We start from the raw sequence: 25,176 nt of genomic DNA, 5'->3' as shown, positions 1-25,176 counted from the left end.
GATCCGCTGCTGTTTGTTGTTGTGATTGATTTTGGGGGTAAAGCGGGAGGAACTCACGCTCCATGCATCGGCTCGATTCCGAGACAATGCATTGAGCCAATGCTTTTTTTTTTTTTTGCATCCAGGGGATCTCAAAGGTGTCGGTTCATAAACCGGTACATTTGAGGGGATTCAAAGGTGCTGCTATCTGGGTGTCGGTCTGGCACCTATAGCCTATTCTGTAACCCTGCGATGTAAGGGCACTCAGCCATATAATGTTTCAAATTTGATCTCGATCGATCATTTTACACGCTCATATTAGATACATATAGATCACTAATCAGCAATGATTTGTTTATGCCTCATCATTGGGATCCCCTTCAAGGCTACAGATTAAATTAAGCTATATATACGCGGCTACTAGATAGAGATACATCATACAGCATCTCACGTCGATTCAATTGGCAACAAGTAGGCCACATGTATGGACGCCGTACGTACTGCTTAACTATGTAATCGCCTGAACTAATCCAAATTTACTACTGAACTGCGCTACCTAATGATCACATGACTATCGATCGCTGCAGTGCAATGCTAATGCAATATATAATCACAGCATGACTTGTCACATGCATGACTTGTGTCACCGTTTCTGCTCTCAGAATCCCTGCTAGCTTGTCAATTTATTTTTCTGTTAAATATTTAAGATATGAAGATTGTACTATCTTTTATTGCTCATTAGCTAACTACTCTCTATGCACTAGATAGTATATACCTTGTACTGTATGTGCTACCTTCCGGCCTCCCAATTCGTCTCTCAATATTAAGATTAATGTGGGGAAGTGGTTTTTCCCCTTGAGGTATCAATCAAATCAAATACTCCCTCTGTTTTAAAATGTTTGGCACCGTTGACTTTTTAAGTACATGTTTGACCGTTCATCTTATTCAAAAAATTTAAGTAATTATTTATTCTTTTCATATCATTTGATTCATTGTTAAATATACTTTCATGTACACATATAGTTTTATATATTTCACAAATTTTTTTAACAAGACGAACAGTCAAACACGTGCTAAAAAGTCAACGGTGTCAAACATTTTGAAACGGAGGGAGTAGTTACAAAAAGTTTTTAAAATATTGGCAATCATGATAAATTAGTCATCGATCTGTCATCCGTAAAAAATTCAATTCGAAATCTGACCCACAATATGCATGAGATAAAAACAAATTATAATCACGATATGTTTTTTTTTTTTGCAATTTGTATAGATTGAATTTGAATACACATGCTGGTGAATTGGTGTATCATATAGTAATATCTATGTTCTCATTTCTTTTAAAAAAATATAGCAATAACTTGTAAAGAATGAATTTACAAAATGACTTTTAGATTCCTTGTGGTGAAAGTGAATATAGCTCAATTATTGGTCAACTAGTTAGGTTATTACTTGTGGTGAAAACCAACTCACCAAAGTTCAAGTTTCAGACTTAATATGGCCGTATTTACGACTAATTATTTTTTCAGGGGTAGGCTCCCGTGAAAAACTAATTAGCCCTGACTACTACATGTTTATGTCTAATTAGCACACAGGTTTATGTCTGCATCTACATGTGCGATCCCCTCACTACTACTAGTCCTCTATGTCTGCCACTTAATTTGTCTCAACCGAAGAAGCAAGCTCGCTGGCCAACAATGGCGGGGGACGGCAGATGGGTGATGGATATCATTTGGCACACGCTGTTGCTCGGCGGCGACGCCGTGGGCAACCTCTGGAGCAGCTGGTCGATGGAGATCCTGCTCGGCGTCAGCTTCGCGGCGCAGCTGGTGCTCACCGTCACCGCCGGGTTCCGGTGGCGCAGCGCCTCCGCCGCGCTGCGCCGCGTCATCTGGCTCTTCTACGTCGGCGCCGACTTCGTGGCGACCACCGCGCTGGGGCACCTCTCCGTCAGCGGCACGGCCGGCAAGCGCCGGCTCGTCGCGTTCTGGGCGCCCTTCTTCCTGCTCCACCTCGGCGGGCCCGACAGCATCACCGCCTACGAGCTCGAGGACAACCAGCTGTCCGCGCGCTACGTGCTCGAGCTCGTCCTCCGCGTCGCCGGAGCTGTGTACATCGTCTACAAGTCCACCTCCGGCAGCCGGGCCTTGATCTCGGCGTCCTGGCTGATGCTCTTCGTCGGCATGGCCAAGTACGCCGAGAAGACGATGGCGCTTCGCCGCGCCAACCTGGCCAGCGTCCGGAGCGCCGTGGAGAGGGAGCGCCGCCGGCAGCGCCACCGTACGGAAGGTGGCGGCCGGCGTCCCCCCAAGCTCGTGTTTGCCGGAGACGACGACGATGGCGCCCTTGTGATGAAGGCTCACGCGCTGTTCCACATCTGCAAGAACTCCATGGTGGACTCGTCGGTGGAGACGGCGTCGAACACCTACGACGCGGCGGCGGCGGCCGACACCAAGGAGACCCTCTTCCAGCTCGAGTGGCCGCAGCTGTTCAGGGTGATGGAGATGGAGCTCTCGCTCATGTACGACTTCCTCTACACCAAGGCCGCCGTCATCTACACCTGGCACGGCTACGCCATCCGCGCCGTGTCGCCGGTGTTCACCGCCGTCTCGATGGTCCTCGTCGAGCTCAGCAACGCCCCCGGCCACCACCGGCGATCCGACGTCGTCATCACCCGCCTCCTGCTCGTCGCCACCTTCCTCCTCGAGACGGCGTCGCTGCTCAGAGCCGTCGGGTCGTCATGGACGGGATTCTTGCTGCACCGCGGCCTCCGACACGGCTGGATTCGCCATGAAGCCCTGTGCGCGAGCCGGTGGCTTCGGTTCCATCACGCGATGGCCTCCATCGGCCGGATCGCCAACTCACAAGCTCACCGGAAATGGTGCGGCAAGATGGGCCAGCTCAGCGTGCTGCAGCTCATCACCGGCGGCGGCAGAGAGCGTCGTCAAGATGATCGGTCATGGGACAAGGAATGCGCGCGATACTCGGAGAAGAACACGATGGTGATCCCTGCTGAGGTGAAGGAGGTGGTCTTCCGGCGAGTGAGGCAGCAGCTGCTCGACCTGAGGGCAAGGATGAACAGGGAGGCGGCGGACATGGACCTGAGGAAGATGGCGGCGAACCTGAGGACGAAGAGGGGCCAGCTCGCGCTGCAGGGCCGCAACCTTCTCGGCGAACTCCGGTGGAGCCTCGGCGACGAGCTCCAGCTGGGCATCCTCACGTGGCACGTCGCCACCGAGATCTACCTCTTGCTGTCCGGGAGGACCGCCGCCGCCGCCGTAGCACGGCTGGTGAGGACGATCAGGACGCTGTCCGACTACATGATGTACCTCCTCGCCGTCCGCCCCGACATGCTCCCCGGACTCGTCACCCGCAAGCTGTTCGAGCTCACCTGCGACGACCTGGCCCGGGTTTGGTCCAAACATCAGGCCGCCGCCGCCGCCGCCACCGGCGGCAGCGCGCCGAGGAAATTCTTCCGGCTGCGGCGAGTGTCTCCAAGAATCAGCGACATGAGGAGCTGGGAGGAGGAGGAGCTCGCCAAGATGCTGATCGACCAATGGCGGCGCGGACGGGACGACGACACCGGCGGCGTCGGCGGCGGAGTTGCGCTAAACAAGTACCTGTCTCGCGGCGTGGAGCTCGCCGTGAAACTGCTGGACCTGGAGAGGGAGGGGAAGGCGGACATGGTGCAGGTGATCCTGGAGGTTTGGGTGGACATGGTGTTCTACGCGAGCTACCGGTGCAGCAAGGAGGCGCACGCCAAGCAGCTCAGCCAGGGCGGCGAGCTCACCACCGTCCTGTGGCTCGTCGCCGAGCACGTCGGCCTCTTCCTCGTCGGCAAAACCGGCAGGGGAGTTGAAGAGGATAACTGGAGGAGGAGGAAAGATGCTAAACGAGGGCGCTGAAGTTTAATTTGATGGTACTATATTAATTTACCAAGCTACTAACTAAGTTATTAACTTTCTAATTGATTTTTCATTAATTAATTAATTAATTGCATGTCCTCCTGTTTGATTATATAATCTTTTACCAGGTAGATATGATATATATACTCTCCCTGTCCCTAAATATTTGATGTTGTTAACTTTTTTAAATATGTTTGACCGTTCATCTTATTTAAAAAATTTAAGTAATTATTAATTTTTTTCTTATCATTTGATTCGTTTAAATATACTTTTATGTACACATATAGTTTTACATATTTCATAAAAGTTTTTGAATAAGATAAACGGTCAAACATGTTTAAAAAAAGTAAACGATGTCAAATATTTAGGGACGGAGGAAGTACGATTTTATTTTTATGAAGTTCAACAACAAGCGACAGCAGATCTAGGCGTGACAGCCGGCGGCGACGGATTATAGGGTTTGAATTTTTTATCTAGGGTTTCTAGATTTTTGGTTACTGGAAACGATGTAAAATATTTAATGTCAAATATTTAGGGACGGAGGAAGTACGATTTTATTTTTATGAAGTTCAACAACAGGCGGCAGCGGATCCAGGCGTGACGGCTGGCGGCGACGGATTATAGGGTTTGAATTTTTTATCTAGGGTTTCTAGATTTTTGGTTACTGGAATTTTTATTTTCTTTTACCAAAATTACTTTTGCATTCCGACGGCTTAGCGCTCGCATCACATGCGGTTTGCTTTAGCCGCATGCAAAAATACTGATTTTCGCCAACACTTGAGTGCATATGGATCACTCACCCACATGCGAGAATCGAATTTGACTGCATGAAAAAAAATGTTTCTACTATAGTGAACAGACACACATCATACTCTTATGAGCACCTCTGAAAACTAGGACGTCATATCTTGAAATTGATAAGTTGCCACGAGAGTCTACAACTGGAAAAATAATTCATCGCCTTAAATGCAAACACACATGTCAAGTAAGTATATATAACTTGAACTCGGGTGAGTTGTTCACCACAACTTACCTAACTTGTTGAGCTATACTCACTTTCACCACAGGGAATCTAAATGTCATTTTGTCCCTCAAAGGGATGTAAAGTCATTCTTTACAAGTTATAGCTATTTTTTAAAAAAGAAATGACAACATAGATATTACTACATGATACACCACTTCAATCTATACAAATTGGTAAAAAAAAACATATCTGACTATGGATAATTTGTTTTTATCTAATATTGTGGATCAGATTTCGAATAGTAATTTTTTTAAGGATGACGGATGACTTATTTATCATAATTGCCAATGTTTTAAGAACTTTTTGATAAATATTTGATTTAATTGATACCTCAAGGGGAAAAACCCACTTCCGACACACCAACCTTAATATTGAGAGACGTTAGAGATACTCTATTTTAAATCAACAGGACTGAACTGCTCCAGGTTGGGAAGCCGGTGAGGCCGGAAGGTAGCACATGCAGTAGATAGTAGTACTATCTCTCTATTCCATAAAGAAGCAACTCCTAGCTTCCTAAGAAAAAATTAAATAAGAGGATAAATGATTAAAATACCCCTCGTTAATAGCAAATTAGTATTGGTGGATAAGTAGGTAAAGGATATTGAAGGAATAAAATTTTTCGATTTGCGAACCAAAAGTGGATGAGAAGGTAGAAGTTGATTTATTTTGGAACAAAGTTTGAATTTCAGAAGTTGATTTATTTTGGATGGAGGGAGTAATAAGTAATACTTCCTCCGTTTCAGATTATAAGTCGTTTTTTTTTGGTCAAAATGAAACTGTTTTTAAGTTTGACAAGTTTGTAGAAAAAAGTAGTAACATTTTCAACCCAAAACAAATATATTATGAAAATATATTCAATTATCGATTTAATGAAACTAGCTAATTTGGTGTTGTATATGTTTAGTTGTCATGTCCACTTTAGCGTCTTATGTGGATTCAACTAACATTTTAAACAAAGGGAAAATTTAGACGAATCGTTTGAACAATAAATTAAACATGGAGGCCCTTAGCTAAAACTCTAAGGACTAAATTGGGCTATGTTTCCCTAAATTAATGCCACTAGAGAAATCATCTCTGTAAAGTATGAAAAGCACCTTTTGAAGTGCCCAAATTAAGAAAAATGTCTGATGATTGTTCCGTACGGTCTTTTTGTCAAAGATTTGGAATCAATGTCTCCATCTTTGTTTCTATGCACGAACTGACGGCCAAAAGCTTTAATTACTATACATAAAAAGGATGCAAGGATGTGGATAATATAAGATAGGTTTATTAGCAGACAGTAGTGAGCAATTATATTACCTTAGGGTATGAGCAAGAGTTTGTTTACAAATTGCAATCCATGGAAACTATTTTGGCATGTACAAAGTTATAACTTGCCACTCTATGCAATCAAACATGAGAATGGTAACAAGAACTCTATGCAATCAAACAGGAGGGCATGCAATTAATTAATGACGAAGGATGTTAACTTAGCTTGTTAACTGTAGCATCAGACGTTCCGGCCTCTTTTTTCTTATTCTCTTTCCTGGTCCTCCAGTTAGCCTCTTCAACTCCCTTTGTGGTTTTGTTGACAAGGAATAGGCCGGCGTGTTCTGCCATGAGCCACACGATGGTCGTCAACTCGCCCCCCTGGCTCAGCTGCTTGGCATGGGACTCCTTGCTGCACTGGTAGCTCGCGTAGAACAGCATTTCCACCCACACCTCCAGGATCACTTGAACCATGTCCATCTCCTCCCCCTTGCGTTTGTCTTCTAGGTCGAGCAGTTTCTCGGCGACATCGATTCCACGAGAGAGATATTTGTTAAGGGCAGCGTCATTGTCCCTTCCTTTGAACATATTAGCAAGCTCCTCCTCTTCCCTGCCGTGACTGAGCCTGGTAGAAACTCGCCAACGATTGTGCCGCTGGGAGAATTTGCTCCGCATGAAGACCCTAACATTGCAGAAGCTTGGAGAAGACGACGACTCTAGGTCATCGACGGCAGCAGGTGCTGCCTGATGTTTGGACCAAATCTGGGCCAATTCCTCACAGGTCAGTTCGATAAGCTTGCGGGTGACCAGGCCCGGCAGCATGTAAGGGCGAACGGCGAGAAGGTACATCATGTAGTTGGACAGTGTCATGATTGCACACACCTTCGGTCCTTCGTCACCGGCGCATTCACCCTTCGCCTTGGCAGCTTTGCCGGACAACAAGAGGAACATGTTGGTGGCAATGTGCCATGTGAGGATGCCTAGCTGGAGCTCATCGCCAAGGCTCCACCGGAGTTCCTCGAACAATTTGCCCTTTTTTAGCGCCTGCTGACCCCTCTTCTTCCTCAAGTAGACTGCCATCCTCAGCAAATTACCGCCCTCTGACAACGCATCCGCCCCTTCTTGAGCCACCACCTCTTTCATTAAATGCCTTAACGCCCTCAACTGACCGCTGACAAGCTCGGAAACCAGTTTCTTGACATCTTCTGGGATCATGGTTTCATTTGAGCATCGCTGATATTCCTTGTCCCAGTACTGACCACCCTTTGGCGCCGGTCGCTCTAGCTCCTTCTGGGTGATGACCAGCTGCAACATGTTGAGCTGCCCCATCTTGCCTAACCACTGCCGGTGAGCTTGCGCCTTGGCAGGCCGGCCAAGGGACGTGATGGCGCTATGGAAACGATGCCACCGTCTCATGCACAGGACTTCATGGCGAATCCAACCAGGTCGCAGCTTGCTATGCAGCAAGAAGCCGGTCCATGTCGAGCTGAGAGCCCTGAGCAGCGACGCCAACTCAAGGAGGAAGGTGGCCACCAGAAGGACACGGGTGATGACAATGTCCGATCGCTTGTGGCGGCGGCCGCCCTCATTGCTCAGCTCGACCAGAACCAGTGACACGGTGATCGCCAGTGGCGACAACGCACGGATGCAGTAGCCGTGCCAGGTGTGGATCACAGCGGCCTTGGTGTAGAGGAAGTCATACATGAGGGAGAGCTCTATCTCCATCACCCTGAACAGCTCTTTCCACCTTAGATCGAACAACGCTTCTCTGGTTTGAGCAGCAGCACTGTCGGTGGAAGGAGATGTGGACTCTGTCTCCACCGACGAGTCCACCAAGGAGTTCTTGCAGATGTTGAACAGGGTGTGAGCCTTCATCACAAGGGCGTCATCATTGTCATCTGTCGCAAACGCGAGCTTCGGAGAATGGTGGCTGCCACCTCCTATGTGATGACGGTGCTGCTGCCTCTCTACGGATCTCCGGACATTGGCCAGGTTGGCGCCGTGGAGCGCCAACGTCTTCTCCGTATACTTGGCCACGCCGACAAGGAGCATCAGCCAGGCCGCAGGGACCAAGGCCCAGCTACCGGAAATGGACTTGTAGACGATGTACACCGCTCCAGCGACTCGCAGTACGAGCTCCAGCACATAGCGCGCCGACAGCTGGTTGTCCTCGAGCTCATAGGCGGTGATGCTGTCGGGGCCGCCGAGGTGCAGCAGGAAGAAGGGTGCCCAGAACGCGACAAGACGACGCTTGCCAGATGTGCCACTTACAGAGAGGTGGCCGAGTGCGAGCGTCGCCACATAGTCGCCGCCTACGTAGAAGAGCCAGATGACGTTGCGTAGCTTGTTGGAGTCCCCGCGCCAACGGAACCCGGCAGAGAAGGCCAGCACAAGCTGCATCAGGAAGCTGGCGCCGAGCAGGATCTCCATTGACCAGCCATTCCAAACATCACCAATTGTGTTCCAGGCAAGTACCAACACATGCCAAATGATGTCCATCGCCCATCCTTCTCCCGCCATTGTTTGCCTAGTTTGCTCCTCCAATCAAGACAAGTGTAAGATATTGTTGGTTCCCTGAAGAGAGTGCAATTAGTATACATAGGGTGGTAGGCAGCACCAGAAGATCGAGATCACGACATATGCAATCCAAATAATGCAATCTTGCACAAGTTGTCCTAGGTTAGCTACTATTTTAGGAGATCATAGTGCATGTGAACTCATTCCTTGCGTACCATTGGAATAGTTATGACTATGTTCTAGAAACATTGGAATATACTAATACAGATAAGATGAATCACAGTACGATATGGATAAGTTGGGCTGTAAAGAGGTCACATATTGAGCCCCAATCAGATAGTAACCATAAATATTCTGGTTAAAGGACAACTTGAGACCATACTAACTTAATGGATTGAAAATGAAACCATACTAATTACAAGGCATGAACGAGAAACAATACAGGTGAGTATAGGACAAACAAACCAACTTGGCTTATGTATTAATGAAAAATTGTAATGTGGAAATCCATTTAGTTAAATGAAGCATTAGGTGTTGCACTGCCTCTTACTAGAAAGGGACTAAGACATACAATATGTGTTGCATGATTGCTCGATTACTACTTTTAAACACTAAAATAAAAAGGCCCCCAAACAAGGATAAAAGAAAGGGTAAGATACCAAGGCAAATACCATGCTGTTCATGTCTGCAGTGTCATGATAATAATTATTACTCCAGTTGAGAAAGTGTTTATAATGTTGCATCATTAAAAAAACTTATAATCATCTGATGTTACTCATAGGTTGCTGCTAAACAGCTCCTCTGATTCTCATACACATATTCTCAAAGCTTCAATTTTAATCAAGTATAAGAAAATAGTTTTACAAGGAACAATTTAAATTGAAAAAAAACTTATACCATGCAATAATTCATTACCTCAGAAGATGTCCATGTGCATATCCTAATCTAACTGGAACTCCATTCTCTTAGCTTGTCTTCAGGGATATTACACGCTGAATAAGTACCATGAAACTGCAACGGGACTAAAACTTTGCTGTAGACTGACACTTGCAAGCCATGCACCATGTAGTCCAGTCTCCAACGAAATGACTGGCAGCAGAGAGTTACTGACCCAGCCAATCTATCAAAGATGATCATCAATTACAACCTTTGCCAACATGCAGAACGACATTGAACTTGGCTTAACTAAATAATTTGCTACTACAAGCAAATGCACGAGATGGAGTACAGGATTCTATCATGCTGGTTTTACCAACCAAAAAATTCCACTTTACTTCAACTTATATTTTTCCATTACCTGCATGTTCAAAACTCAACAGGTATTCCAAGGCTCTTTAAAGGCTGTGTTCTTTTCCCCTCTTTCCCTACTCACTTCCCTCGTTTTCCGCACGCATGCATTTCAAATTGCTAAACTGTGTACTTTTTGCAAAAGTTTTCTATATGAAAGTTGCTTTAAAAAATCATATTAATCCATTTTTCAAGGTTTTTTAGGCTAATCCTTAATTAATGTCACTATAATCATGTGCTTTGTTTTCCGTGTCGGGAGGCAAGGTTGGGAATTTGCCCTCCTGAACACAGCCTAAGTTTTGTTTAAACTGTATATGTTGATCCATAGCTTCTCTCAGAATTCATGCAAATGCATACCCTGCCCTTTATAATCCTGTACCGACTATCAACATAAGAAAAGGATTGTCCCATGGAACCAACTAAAACATTAACATGGCACTGAAGTGAAATGAACATAATAGCTGTCTCGAGAAGATCAATACCTCAATTTCTTTTCCTTTCTTACTGACTTGATCTAGCATTCTGCCCATTTCTTATATCTCTGTACACTCTTCCATTCTGTCATCTTCTCTTGGTAGTATATTACTCGACCAATGCTATATGAAAGACACTGAATACATGCTTCAGGAACATAAATCTATTCGAACACCAGATAATGGAGTTGATCATTTATTCCATTATCCATGCCATGACAGATCTGATATTCAAGTATATTGGCTATGTTGGAAAAAGGAAAATATAATCATTATTGGAATGTCTGGTTTCTTAGAAAATTGGAATGTGTGAACTATTGGAGTACAGATGGTCAGCAATCCACATATATGTTCTAATCTAAACAATGAACAGGAATAACATTGTTCCTGAAAAACGTTGTTTTCAGCCTTTCAGTTCTGATCCTCGCAGGATATAAGATCTAGCACCACAGTCTCATATAATCAGGAGAAAGATTCTAAAATCAAATTAATTTTGACCTAAAATGAAAGAAATTTTATACGTAAAGAAGGGATGTACCTGATTTTTATTTCAAGTAGCAGGGCAAAATATGAGAGAAGAGAAGTCAGCTATAGGAGAAAAGAGTAGCAGAGGCAAAGTTGCAAGAAACTAGAATTTGGGCAGCCGCGGCTGCATGCATATTGTTGTTAATTAGCAACCACCTGTTGATCCTCATACATCTTGTGATTGGGGTGAGTCTGCCATTTGCTCTTTTCTGCCAGCTTCTTAGATAGTTCACCGATGAAAGAGTTGGCAAGATGACGTGCCACAAAAATACATCTCAAGGAAGCCCTCCTTACACAGCCATGTTCTCGGTGAACTTGGCAGTGGCATATTGCCAGACATAGCTACCACATACGTAACTCAGGAGAAACTACGGCAAAATCTGAACCTTGATGCACTTGAAGAGGAAGCTGCTGTGAAACCTGAATGTTGCAGCAGTTGACGAGGTAGTGCTTCCCCTGTCTTCTCTTTGAATTGCTCAGGGACATATGTAATCAAAATTCAGATGGCAAGGTGGTTGGCTCACCCTGCAAGCAAGAAAACTTTTCCTTCACAATAAAATCGTTAAATATTGCAGCAACTTTGAAAAGAGACATATTTTTATTTGCATAAATAAGTATCGGGCTCTAAAGAAAACATAAATGAACAATGATGTATAAACTGAAGCCAGATTTTTATCAACCACTAATTAACTGTACAATTGACTTATTTATATTCAAAAGAAAGATACAGATTCATGTGGATTTGACCAAAAGTGGCGTTGAAACTCAACGTTGCGGAAATTACTTAAGAAGGAAAATCCGCACAAAGAGCTAGTGAAGTGATAAATTACCTCAAAAATGACCTCCATTGGTATCACAATCGTTGTTGCTTTCATCATGTTACGAACTGTTGAAACAAGAAGAAAAAAAGTCGTCGTTGCTTTCTTTGATTATTCAACAAAAAGAAGGTAAATGTCACTTGAATAGACGAGCAGACTCTCTTCAATAATGCAGTGAAAACTTAATTGAAAAACGAGGAAAAAAAGTCGTGTAACATCTGATAGATTTGTCTAATCAACCAATGGAAATAATTCCGTAACAAAACTATTGTACTACTTACCCCCAATTGAATGGAGTAGTAACCTGCGATTGGAGTCCTCATCACCAGAAATTTCACAACCAGAATAATCACAATATTCCGTCACAAACCTAACACTTGAAAATCAATTCGAATTAAACAAAATTTCCAAATGTTCGCCTATCTATGAATGGATTTTACTTTTTATTACCCCAACAATTGCACGTCCACCTGTGAACCGAGACTGGCCTCGAATCCCCAACCGCGGATGCGGAGCCACCGTCGCCCCGCGCCGTCGCGGGCCAGCGACAGCAGCATCCTGCTCGCGGCATGCGGCGCCATGTGTGGAGGAAGGTGAAGGCTGGGTGAGACGAGAGGCAGAGATGGAGGAAGAGGAGGGGGGAAGCGTAGCCATGGCGGCGAGGAGGGGAGGGAGGGAGAGGTGCGCCGCGTGGAGGAGAGGATGGGAGCGGGGTTGCGGAGCTGGATCTCTGCATGCGCGCCACCGAGGATTGGGCTTCGGATGGGCCTGTTCGGCTGGAACGTCAAAGTGAAAGCCCATTTTCATTTAGGGCAAATGTAGGCCCTAAATCAGGCCCAGTTACGAGCCCAACATAAGGCCTACACGTCTGGTATATAATTCCCGTCTTGTAATTAAGTTTTCGCTAGAACGTGACTTCGCCATGCTTACTGCTGCTACAAATCTATATTTTCTATAAAGTTATAAAGTCCACTAAATCTAAAACTCAATATGTAACTATGCCACATCATCACCTACTAACAGTATTACATATTTAACCTTTTGCAAGCCCACAACATCATCTACAATTTATTTAAATTTATAAATCAATATACAAGCATATCCAATCATCACCCCTCACATCATTGTTTAGTTATTCCCGCAGAAAAGCACGGAGAATTACATAGTAAGCTGAAAAATAAAGGCCTAATTTTAATGGTCTTAATCTCCCTTAAAAAAACATAAAAGAATTACTTATATCTCAATCTGGCCCAATTATTTCCTGACCAATGAACGTAAATGGGCCTAAATTAGGCCCACCTATGAACGCTCCACTCCGCTCCTAGCCTCCTACCGCCGGCCGCCCTAATCCGCTTCCCGCCGATGCGTGCGCCGCCGCAGCCGCCGGCGATGGCGGGGACCGCTTTGTCCGACCTCCCGCCGGAGCTGATGGCCAAAATCCACGACAACCTCACCTTCCTCGATCGCCTCGCCTTCACCGCCGCGGTCTCCGCCCCATCGCGCGACGCGTTCAAGCCGGAGCCACCGTGGCTGGTCCTCCCGGGCGAGACGCCGGAGACCGCCAGGGTCTTCTCCCTCGCCGACCGCCGCTCCGCCACCGTGCGCGCCCCGGACCCCGCGATGCGCGACCATGTCATCATCGGCTCTTCAGGCGGCTGGATCGCGACCGCCGACGAGCGTGGGCGGATGCGCCTCGCCAACCCTGTCACCGGCGAGCAGGGCGACCTCCCGGCCATCGCCACCATCCCCTTCCTCAAGGCCGACCAGGGAGGTCGCTACTTCGTCCTTATCATGGAACCCTTCGTCCAGCTCCGGTACAGAGGCGAACTCGAGTCGTGGCCGCTCAGGCCGCACCCGTAATCCGGTATCATGGAACCCTTCGTTCACGCTCACCGACGGCGACATGCGCCGCTGGTTCTACCGCAAGGTCGTTCTCTCCGCCTCGCCGCGCCCGGGCGACTACGCCGCCATGCTCCTCTTGGGCAACTACTTCGGCACGCCGGCGTTCGCCACGGCTGAGGACGGCCGCTGGAGGGTCGCGCCCTCGCGCGACGGCGTCGAGGACGCGATCCACCACAAGGGCAAGTTCTTGTCCGTCACGTACACCGGCACCGTGGAGGCGTGGGAGCGCGACGGCGTCCACGGCGAGTTCACCAGCAAGGTGGTCACCCCAAGGATGGCCAACGGCGGCGACCACCGGCATTGCAGCAAGTACCTGGCAGCGGCGCCGGATGGGCGGCTGATGATCGTGCTCAAGAACGCCAAACGCGTCAAGGACCTCTTTGAGTTGCAGGTGTTCGACGAAAAGACACAACGGTGGGAGGCGGCGGCGGACATCGGCGACCTCACTATCCTCGTCGGCATCAACAGCTCGCTGTGCGTGTCGACGACCAAACACCCGGAGCTCAAGGCCGGCTGCGTGTACTACACCGACGACAAGATTGGGAAGGCCTCGCTGCGGAGGGGCGCCAGGTGCTCGTCGTGGCATCACCGTGGTGACGAGTCTCACAACGACGACAGCGACCGGAACGTGGCCATGTACAGCCTCAAAGATGGGACGGCGGAGAGCATACCGGAGCTCGGCGAGCACCTGAACTGGCCACCGCCAGCGTGGTTCATACCTTCCTTCCCATGACAGGTGTGCTGGCTTACGTTTCCTCGACCAGCGAACGCCGGAAAGTATTTTCCGTGTATGCATGTAATTTAAATAGTTATATAAAAAATTCATAAAATTTGGTAAGATAGACTATGATAATATAAGACACTATACAGACATGCAAGTTCAAATTCGATTGACATACGAAGAAACAAAAAATAACAAATTTTGTCTGCATTGTACGGGTACTATTCACTGTCTGATTTTATTATTTTTGTTTCTCTAGTTGTAGATCAAATTTAGCCTTGTATATTTGTATATAGACTCATATCATCACAATCGATATTACTAATTTTCTTTTAACTTTTTATGTAACTTTTTGATTCGCATGTAAATGATGGGTGCCATGACACTTAGGTGTAGAAAATCCTTATCTCAGCGAACGCAAAGTAAGCATTAATCAGCCAAAATGCTTTCATGATTATAGATGATCTGGTTAGTTTTTGGTGGGCATTGCTAGTAGATGATCTAGTTAGTTTTTAGGACCATGCTAGTAGATGATATGTTAATTTGTACTACCATTATAATGGGCGCAAGCATGGGGGACTGGGGGAGGGCCCTTCTCATGGATTGATTAGACTATCGAGAAGCTTGCCTGAAGCTCCTATTTGGATTGTATTTGAAATCTCCAAATTTCATTTTCTAGTATTATGATATGTCCTCTGGATATAGAATTAAGATTTTTAGCCAGCTCTGGTTTTAGTTCTAGTGCTTAGTAAAAAGAACATGTTTGGCTTCATGTTGGACTTGGTGGGGATCTTCACAGAGGTTCTTTTGAGAGTTCTGAATAATGTAGGTATTCTTACTCTTCAATCATAACATCAGTATATTCTACTTGATGTGTAAAATGTTGTACCCTTATGTTCAATTAGTACTTGTGCAATATTGTTGAATTATCCTTTGGCACAATTTTGAGAATTGTCGCGCTTGATAATCAGAAAATATAGGCGGGACCTGGTGGATAAGTGTTGACAAAAAAAACCGAACACACCGGCCTGGGAGATCTGCTTAGCTCCTGTGCAGGTCCAAAGATTGATAAGATGCGGGCGTGCCAGTCAGTTTGATCTTGCAACTGACAAGATATGTAAACAGCAGATAAAACAGCCGATCGGCTGACAAGCCGATGGAGCAGTTCCAGCTGATGCTGATAATAGCCGATGCCGATACCAGCCGATAGTGATAGGGTTTAAGCAATCGGCTATATGTCCAATGTAGATAATGATATAAAGGCAATTGGCTGATGATGATGTAATAAAATAACAATATAATCCAGTAGAAACCAATCGGCTAATAATGATACGATAGATAAACATCGATCTGAAGGTTAAAGCATACATCGGCTGGAGATCCGATGTCATTAAATCCACAAGATTAGATTAAACAGTGAAACCTTTGTTGTCATCGGCTAAATCCAACTTATATGTATATGCAATCCTTATGAGCCGATGCAACGTCCAGATAACTCACCGGCTGAAACCCCGATGAAACCCTTATTGGCAATCAAGAAGCAGGCTAGAGATTATGGTTCTAAGCACGACTTAGTAGATCAAACTTAACTGATGCAGCACTAAGTATGAAAAGAAACACAATATCTAGACAATCAAGCCGTTGACTGAGTTTTCAGGGTGGTAGATGCCTAGGCTAATCTAATCTAGCAAGGCGATTTAGCCGATACCGGCAGAAACCCTAAAGCGAGAGACAGCCGATAGAGCTAAATTGAGATGCTAGGACTAGATTAACGTAGACATATGATAAATAGCCAGGCAAATATATCATCCAAACCAGAGTAATCCAAGAGGTCGAATGTACTGATGCAGCCTTGAACGACGCCGATGTAGACGATACAATTGCCTAGACCGACAGAACATTGGACTTATCCCTTCGCCGGAGATCGAAGACGATGCAGCCCCGCGTCGGGTGCCAAGTTCCGCCGGAACGTAAAAACAAAAGTAGAAGTAAAAAGGGTGGCGATGAGCCGAATTGTATTGATCGTGAAGATAGATTACAATGACCCCGAGTGTACATATTTATACCCATAAGTAGATACTAGTCCTTGTAGGACAAGAAAGAAACTAAAGATAAAAGGAAAAAGATAAAATCCTTATCGGACACTAAACACACTTTCCTAAAGATAAAAAGAAACTAACAAATGATTCCTAATTAATAGATAACTTGCCATGCTGCATTCTTCTTGAACTCGGACTCTTCTGGATAAATTCCCTTTAATTGATCCGACTCCATTGAGAACACGGTTGCTGGCGACTTGACGACTCTCATCGGCCGATTCCAGGACTTTAAAGCCGATGCTGACTCTAAGCCGATGACTACTCCGGGCTTACCAAATTTCACTATTAACAATAAGTAAGGAGATTCTAGATTTCAGGATGTTCTCCATAGATCAACCATTTTAGTTTGCTATGACAACTGTATGTCAAAGTTTTTGTCTGGGCGTTGCCTTTGGTACAACAAACTGTTAGTCCAACTTGCAAAATGTATTAGTTGATCATACAGCAGGCAGTCACTTGCTTAATTCTGTGTTGTTCTATTTGTCATTTTGGTTATAGAATGGGTTACCAAGATTCAGGAGAAGGTATATGATTCCGGTTTTGTTCAGTTTTGTAGAGCTCTAGCATAAACTTTTTGCTATGTTCATTAGTATACATATATATGTATGAACCGTGGAGTATTTTGGTTTGTTTGTGGAATTTCGGTTATCTTAAAAGTTTTAGTTCAGCGTAAAGACTGTTTTTTTAGCTACTTATTTCATATAGCTAGAATGGCGCTATGTTTTAAATTCTAATTGCATAAGCAAGATGATGCATTGTTCTAGCTTTGGAAATCCGCGAGAACTCTGAACTTAGTGGCCAGCAATGGAATGTTTTGGTTATTGTCCAGTTGTTATACACAACTCATGTTTATCAGTAACTGAAAGTGTATCTATATAAAGTTGTCTTATTTTATCTTCAGTTCACAACTTTGATACAAAGTAATTCTCGAATGACAGTGATCTATGTGAGGCTCTTATTTTGAAGGCTGCTTGGTTTACAAGGAATGGTGGACTTGTGCTCTTCTTTTGTGTTCCAGAAAACAACATATACAATCATTTTTTTTCTCAAATTCTGTAGGCAACATATATATATATATATATATATATATATATATATATATATATATATATATATATATATATATATATAGTAAATTTGTTTGGTGCTCCATGGTGCCTGGGCACCATTGTTGAAATTTACTATATACCCAATTCAAATGAGTATGAAACTTTTTTAATTACTTAGGTATTAATATTAACCACTTTACTAACTAGTTCAAAGCAAGTTTGAACTGAATTTGAACTTGTTTTTGTTAGATTTTGATTCTAGGTATATAGCATCCATACATATAATTAGTTAGGTATGTAATCATGGATTGTGAAATAAAGTTAAATTTGAGTTGTTTTGTTGATAGGTATAGGTATGAATCAAATTATTATAACTAGGTATATACTCACAATTTGAAAATTTTGAAAAATTTGAGTGATTTTGTGCATTTGATACCATGGTGCCCGGGCACCATGGTGCCCCGTATGAGTGTCCTATATAGCGCCTGACACCGCCGCACCACCACCCTGTCCCACCTTCCCCCCACCTACCACCACGTATTTGAGTTAAAATTTAACTCACGACACCCCACACCTGCGCCCTCCCCCACGCCTATAATCCAAGTTAAATTTTAACTTGATGTTACTCAACTTTTAGTGTATATATATACCAGTGTTGTACATCCACCCCATAACCAACCACATATCCAGATCCTATTTCTTCGGAGATGAGAGCGGCGAGCGGGCGTGGCGGCAGGTGGTGGCGGCATTGGGCGGATCTGGCACGGCACGGCTGGCGGCGTGACGTCGAGCGCCACCTCCACTGCCGAGCGGCGGCGGGCGCGACGTCGGCGGATCCGGTACGGCACGGCTGTAGGCGTGGAGGCGACGGTTGACGGCGTGTAGGAGGTGACGAGGCGGCGCACCCGGCCGCCGATCTGCGCCCCACGCGCGCGGATCCGGCCATGGTAGGGTGTATCCGGCGCGATGACGGATCCGGGGATAATCCTGCACGGGAAGGCGCGGCGTCGGCGGATCCAACATGGCATGGCGAGGTGAGGGGGCAGCGCATGCGGCCGCCGCTCCGCGCCCCACGTACACGGATCCGGCTGCGGTGGTGCGTGTCAGGCGTGGATGCAGGCGGCTCAACGGCGGATCCTGTGACGGGGCGACTGCGGGCGACAGCCGAGGCAGCGGCGGATCGGGCCGCCGCTCCGCGCCCCACGCACACGGCGGCGACCTCCGCGGCGGCGAGTTCGAACACCGAAGGACATGGAGGAGCAGCGGCGAACACCTCCATGACGCTCCACCGTTGATGTCCGGAGCAAGTGCCGACAAAAGTTTAACTTACGCTTATAGATTGTGAGGATGTATATGTTGAGTTAAAATCTTGTTGTACACAAGTTAAAATTGAACTCATACAAACTGAATTAACTCTACAACGATGTCCTGCAGTTTTGTATCGCGAGTTAATATTTAACTCAGCAGCGACCAGACTCAATCACATATCATCCAGAATTGAACAATAAGAAGTAATTTTTTAACTCCAAAACCATGTCATCGCATCCCACCACCCAATTGAATGTAAGTTAAACTTTAACTCATATCAACTGAAACCATGTATAATATTAACTCCTCAACGACGTCATCGCACCCACCATCTAACTGTATCTAAGTTAAAATTGAACTCCGCTGGTTTTACCCCACCACTCAACTGTATCTAAGTTAAACTTTAACTCAGACCAACTAAATCATCGCATAATATTAACTCCTCAACGATATCACCGCACCACCACCACCCAACTGTATCTAAGTTAAATTTTAACTCCGCGGGTGGGTTGGATGCATCATTGGTGGGATTTTGTCGGTGGTGGGCTGACCTCTCCTCGTTTGTGTCTGGCGCCATTTTGTTTCGTGGCGCGCAGCGCCTGTGGGTGGCGCTATGTAGCGCCACCGTGTATATATATATATATATATATATATATATATATATATATATATATATATATATATATATATATATATATATATATGTCAGGTAGTACCCGGCCTTTTGGTTTATCTTTGCAATTTCTCACATCGTGATGAGCTAGCAATAGTATTTTTTCCAATTTCCCCTAGCTAAGATAGATGAGACTGCATATGCTATTTTGAATTTGCTTGTAGGATATTTTATTCCCAAGTTTGAAAATTTTGAAATTGAATTGTAGCTTTTGCATTTGCAAATTTATATATGGTTTAATTCTATGGTTAGAAATATTTATATTAGAGCAAGTTTAATCGTATAGCTTACTACCGGCTCCAATTTATTTATAACCAATCTAATAGCCAATTCATACAATAGTCGCTTACTATACTATTAATATTAATATATGGTCCCTCCTGTCATACACACATTGCGTCTTGGAGTCCATGCTGCAGCTGGCTACAGATCCGTAGCCCGCTGCTCTTCTCTCTCATCGCTTATCTTATTAAAATATGTTTATAGCTGGCTAATAACCTGCTATTGTACCTCTCTTAGAATTATTGTGGCATTAAACTAGGTTTAAACATATAACGTGTAGGTTGAAATAGAATATAAAAAAAAGAAATGGGAGCTGATAAGCCGGGGTTGGAGATTTTTTTTTTTTGTCTTTAGAAAACGAGTAGCCCCTCGTCGTAAAATAGGGGGCTATAGCTGAAGATACTCGTGCGTGTCTAACATGATTCAATTAATTGCAAAAGTTCATAAAAACTATTGGCTGCATTATTAGAGTCATGAACAATATTTAAAATTTTGGTTCAAAATTTCTAAAATTTTGTTAAATTTTCAAATAATGTTGTGAAAAAAAATAGTATGAAAATTCTAGAAACTTTTGGGAATTTTGGTGTCATGAACGCCAAGTCCCCGCCCGTTGACGCCGGGCCCGGCTCGCCGCCGCCGTAGCTAGAAGGGGAACAGCCGAACAGAGAAATGATTAGAGAGAAGCTCCACGTTCGTTATCGCTCATTCCCTCGGTCCATGGTGGCCGCCGGCGGTGAGGTATGGCTCACGAAGGTGAAGAGACCCGACCAGTGTGGAAGAACAGATGCAAATAACAAGCTCGCCTCCATCAGATCCAGCTGACGCGGAACCCATAGTTTTAACCACACGTAAATACACTGCTAGAAAAATCATTTTTTTAGGTGGACTAAACGGGTTTTCCCAAGCAGACAACCTGCAAACGAACGCCAACGAAAATAGCTCCCAACATTAAAAATAATGGGCAGCCACCGCCCACCGTGGCGGCAGCTTCCCATTCCCCCATCCAGATTCACAATCGAACCAAATCAAATTCACAATCAAATCAAACGCATTACAAATTAATTTTCAAAATCAAAACAAACGTCGCCGCATCCACCCTCCTTGCCGTCACCGCCGCTAGCTGCCGCCACGACCACCCTTCGCGCCACCGGATCTGGGAGGAGGGAGGGGAGACGCCACCGTGGTCCTCCCCGCCGCCGCCCTCCGCCCCGCGCGGCCGGCCACCGGCCTCCCCCCTCCCTCTCAGGCCAGATCTGGGAGGGAGGGAGGGGAGCCACCGCCGGCCGCCTCGCGCCCCGCAGCCGGTCCGCCCCACGCCGCCGGCCACTGACCTCCATCTTCCCCCCTCTGGCCAGATTTGGGAGGGAGTGAGGGAGGGGCGCCGCCGCCGGGAGCGGGATGGGACGAGGTGGTGGCAGTGGGGACAGATGGTGTTAGCGGCAGAGAGTGCGAGGAGTGGCATGGGCAGACAAGGGCAGCAGGCTGAGGGGAGAAGGGGAAAAGTGGAAGAAGAGGTTGAGGTTTCACTAACATGTGGGGCCCACATGGGTCCTACTCTAACTCAGTTGCTATGTCAGATAAAATCGGAGTTAAAACCGCTTAAAAACCGAGTGACCTGATTTTATAAGTTGAGGGATGATATATCTCTGATTTTGTGATTGAGGGACGATTTTGTAATCCGATTACAAGAGGAGGGACCTTCTGTATACTTTTTCATAGGAGATATAGTAATGGGAAACTCATGAATATTCGATCAATCCCACGCTCCTCCTGGTGCCAGCCCAAATCTCGGAATAATTGTTACAGCGTCTCGGAGATGCGCGCGCCGCCGTTGCCGCCGCTGCCGGCGGCGAGGACCGGCTTCTCCGATCTCCAGCCGGAGCTGATGGGCGAGATCCACGGGCGCCTCAGCTTCGTCGACCGCCTCGCCTTCGCGGCCGCCTCCTCCGCCACGTCACTCGACGCGTTCAAGCCGGAGCCGCCGTGGCTGGTCATCCCTGGCGACACGCCGGGCACCGCCACGGTCTTCTCCCTCGCCGACCGCCGCTCCGCCGCCGTGCGTGCCTGGAGACCCGCGATGTGGGACAGCGTCATCATCGGCTCCTCCGGCGGCTGGATCGTGACAGCCGACGAGCGGGGGTGGATGCGCCTCGCCAACCCCGTCACCGGCGAGCAGGGCGACCTCCCGGCCATCACCACCATGCTCTTCATCAACACCACCTCGCCGGGGGGTCATCACTTCATCATGGACATGGAACCCTTCGTCCACATCCGGTACAGAGGCGAGCTCGAATCGTGGATGTACCCGTACGACACGGTCACGCACATCGCCGCCGACGACATGTGGCTCTCGTTCTACCGCAAGGTCGTCCTCTCCGCCTCGCCGCGCCCCGGCGACGCCGCCATGCTCCTCTTGGACGACTACTTCGGCACGCCGGCGTTCGCCACGGCGGAGGACAGCCGGTGGAGGGTCGCGCCCTCGCGCGACGGCGTCGAGGACGCGATCCACCACGGGGGCAAGTTCTTGTCCGTCACGTACACCGGCATCGTGGAGGCGTGGGAACGCGACGGTGTATCCGGCGAGTTCACAAGCAACGTGGTGACCACAAGGATGGCTGACGGCGGTGACGACCACCGGAAGTACCTGGCGGCGGCGCCGGACGGGCGGCTGATGATCGTGCTCAAGAACACCAAGCGCATGAAGCAACAAAACCACTTCAAGGTGCAGGTGTTCGACGAAATGACACAACGGTGGGAAGCGGCGGAGGACATCGGCGAGCTCGCTATCCTCGTCGGCGTCAACAGCTCGCTGTGCGTGTCGACGGCGAAACACCCGGAGATCAACGCCGGATGCGTGTACTACACCAACGACGACATGTGGGAGGCCTCGATGCGGAGAGACTTCTGGTGCAGCAACAGAAAGCCGAACGTGGGGGCGTACAGCCTCAAAGACGGCAAGGCGATGAGCATCCCGGGGCTCGGAGAGCACCTCAGCTGGCCGCCGCCGGCGTGGTTCACGCCTTCCTTCCCACGATGATATTCATAGCTTCTTTTCTTATTGGTGCTCTTCCGCCATGGTGAAAGAGTTATGCATGTACTACGTACTAGTACTACGTAGTATCAGACATAATGTTTACATCTTCAACTCCGCTTTAGAGTAAACTTGTGCAGATCAGAAGGCCAGGACAATCAACTCCTGAGGTAGCTATAATATTGTAGGAGTAATTTAGTAAAATGGTGATCAGTTTCTCTATGTCTTTTTATAACATTTTTATTCATTAGGACAATTCATAAAAAGTGATTTCATGTGGATGGATTGATTTCAATGTTATAGTGGGCAGTGGCACTGGGTATTAATGGTTTTTAATACGTACGACAAGAAAGTGGATGGATAGTCTTTAGTCTTTAGGCACCGGCAACACTCTCCCGAGGCCTCAAGCAACACCTGCACATGCAACCAAGAAAACCATATTCCGAGCACAAGTTCGTCCCAACTTGACTCACATTAGAGCATCACCAACAGTCTACCTATATAATTCCCAAAACTGATTTTGAGGGATTTTAGTCTAAAAAACAGCTCCAAAAGAACCTCTACTCTCCTACCTGAGTTTTGGAGTTCCCTTCTCCTAATTCCTCGCTCCGTTTATATGCGGGCGCGAAACTCGCTCCCAATCTCGCACTCCCGCCTCCTCCCGTTCCCGCGCGTGGCCCGGCTCTCCTCCCGTTCCCGCGCGTGGGAGATAGCGATCTTTCTGCGCGTGAAAGAAAAAAAGGAATTTTCTGTTGGTAGTCTAACAGAAGGGCCCACTTTTAAGTTTTAGGGATTGAATTTAGGCTATCTGTTGAACGGAGGAGTTTTTTCACTTCGTATTTTTAGTTTAGGAAACCCAAAAACAATTTTTTTTTAGGAAAAGATTATAGGTAATCTGTTGGAGATGCTCTTAGTATAACAACACTATCCATACACATAGAAATCATCTAGAAGTCAAATCCCCAAAGGAAACAAACATCCAAATCCAACAAAACAACCCGAAACCGACAACGATCACGATCCTGCCGATCAGACCGTTGGGTTGGCTGGTCTAACCGCCGCACAGGATTGCTATTTAGCGCGTACGCGCCGTAAACTCAAGTCGCGAGCGTTTCTTAATGTCCTCGCACGCGGCCCACAGCCCAATGCTTAGCCCATCGCTGTCCTTCTTCTTTTTTGTGTAACGCTTTTTTTTATTTTCTTTATCACGCGAAATGACGCATGCATGTGGAGAAATGTTAGGAAACGATAGGCAAGCAAACGATAAAGAACAATAGATCAATCACAGAAGACACGAGATTTAACGTGGAAAACCCTCCCAAAACAGGAGAGAAAAAAACCATGGGCGCCAGCCAGCAAAATATCTTCACTATATCTGGGGTGAGGTTACATCGCCGCACGGCGGCTTACAAGAGGTATAGATATGGTGGAACCCTAAAAGGGATGACGATCCGTTTCGCGGGGCTTCGCCCCCGCACCCCCGGGCGTCCCCAGGTGCACGGCCCAATGGGCCAACTTCAGCCTCCGCTACGCTCCAGCCCAAGCCTCCCAGCGACGGGCCTCCGCTCCACTACGGCAGAAGCTGGCCTTTATTAAGTGCAAATGAATTTGGATCACAACTCAACAAACTCCACCTTGAGACAAATTCCTTCTTGTAGCATGAAACAATCCTTCACCCTGAACACAACAAAGACAAAAAAAACACTTTCGGCGCCAAATAGCCTCTTGGGCTAAATCACTATACCAACTAAGCTTGAGCAAAGCTCAAACTTAGCAACAGGAACATGCTTTGTCATCATATCAGCAGGATTATCATGAGTACTTATCTTGCATACCTTTAGCTTACCTTGTGCGACTACATCGCGAACATAATGGTATTTGATATCAATGTGCTTTGTCCTCTCATGGAACATCTGATCTTTAGTGAGGCATATAGCACTTTGACTGTCACAAAACAAGTTAATGCAAGAATCAACTCCACAAAGCTCAGCAAACAATCCTTTCAGCCAAATTGATTCTTTACATGCTTCAACAATAGTCATGTATTCTGCTTCAGTGGTAGACTAGGCAACAACAAGCTGCAATGTTGCCTTCCGACTCACAGCACAACTACCAATGGTAAACACATAACCTGTGAGTGACCTTCTCTTATCCAAATCTGCAGCAAAATCTGAATCCACATATCCAACAAGCCCCTTATCAGTCCTGCCAAACTTCAAGCAAGCATCAGCTATGCCTCTGAGGCACCTAAAAATCCACTAAACAGCTTTTTAGTGTTCTTTACCAGGATTAACCATGTATCTACTAACCAAACTCATTGCATGAGATAAATCTGGAC

The 25,176-nt window shown here is 46.4% G+C and overlaps 3 protein-coding genes and 1 pseudogene across 4 annotated transcripts; 3 read left to right on the top strand and 1 right to left on the bottom strand.

The window, feature by feature from the left end:
* The first annotated feature begins 1,637 nt into the window (after positions 1 to 1,637).
* Positions 1,638 to 3,965, top strand: LOC127771961 (uncharacterized). Its single transcript, XM_052297923.1, has one exon. It carries the CDS (start codon positions 1,674 to 1,676, stop codon positions 3,879 to 3,881), a length of 2,208 nt encoding a protein of 735 aa, XP_052153883.1. The 5' UTR covers positions 1,638 to 1,673; the 3' UTR covers positions 3,882 to 3,965.
* A 2,194-nt stretch (positions 3,966 to 6,159) lies between these two features.
* Positions 6,160 to 12,452, bottom strand: LOC127769381 (uncharacterized). Of its 2 annotated transcripts, none has more exons than XM_052294939.1 (6): positions 12,224 to 12,452; positions 12,055 to 12,149; positions 11,786 to 11,841; positions 10,440 to 11,480; positions 9,586 to 9,790; positions 6,160 to 8,727 (listed from the first exon to the last, which is right to left on the bottom strand). In XM_052294939.1, the coding sequence occupies exon 6, from the start codon at positions 8,671 to 8,673 to the stop codon at positions 6,370 to 6,372; it is 2,304 nt and encodes a 767-aa protein (XP_052150899.1). In that variant the 5' UTR covers positions 8,674 to 8,727; positions 9,586 to 9,790; positions 10,440 to 11,480; positions 11,786 to 11,841; positions 12,055 to 12,149; positions 12,224 to 12,452; the 3' UTR covers positions 6,160 to 6,369. The 2 variants fall into 2 exon arrangements, with proteins under 2 accessions (XP_052150899.1, XP_052150900.1); XM_052294940.1 differs by having other exon boundaries at positions 12,055 to 12,143.
* A 683-nt stretch (positions 12,453 to 13,135) lies between these two features.
* Positions 13,136 to 14,475, top strand: LOC127769866 (uncharacterized; annotated as a pseudogene).
* A 7,009-nt stretch (positions 14,476 to 21,484) lies between these two features.
* Positions 21,485 to 23,041, top strand: LOC127772068 (uncharacterized). Its single transcript, XM_052298050.1, has one exon. The coding sequence runs from the start codon at positions 21,549 to 21,551 to the stop codon at positions 22,842 to 22,844; it is 1,296 nt and encodes a 431-aa protein (XP_052154010.1). The 5' UTR covers positions 21,485 to 21,548; the 3' UTR covers positions 22,845 to 23,041.
* Positions 23,042 to 25,176: the final 2,135 nt, after the last annotated feature.

This window comes from Oryza glaberrima, chromosome 4 (genome assembly GCF_000147395.1).
Source record: "Oryza glaberrima chromosome 4, OglaRS2, whole genome shotgun sequence".
NCBI lineage: Eukaryota > Viridiplantae > Streptophyta > Magnoliopsida > Poales > Poaceae > Oryza > Oryza glaberrima.
Note: the sequence above shows the minus strand (reverse complement) of the source record. Positions and strands in the feature narration are given on the sequence as shown.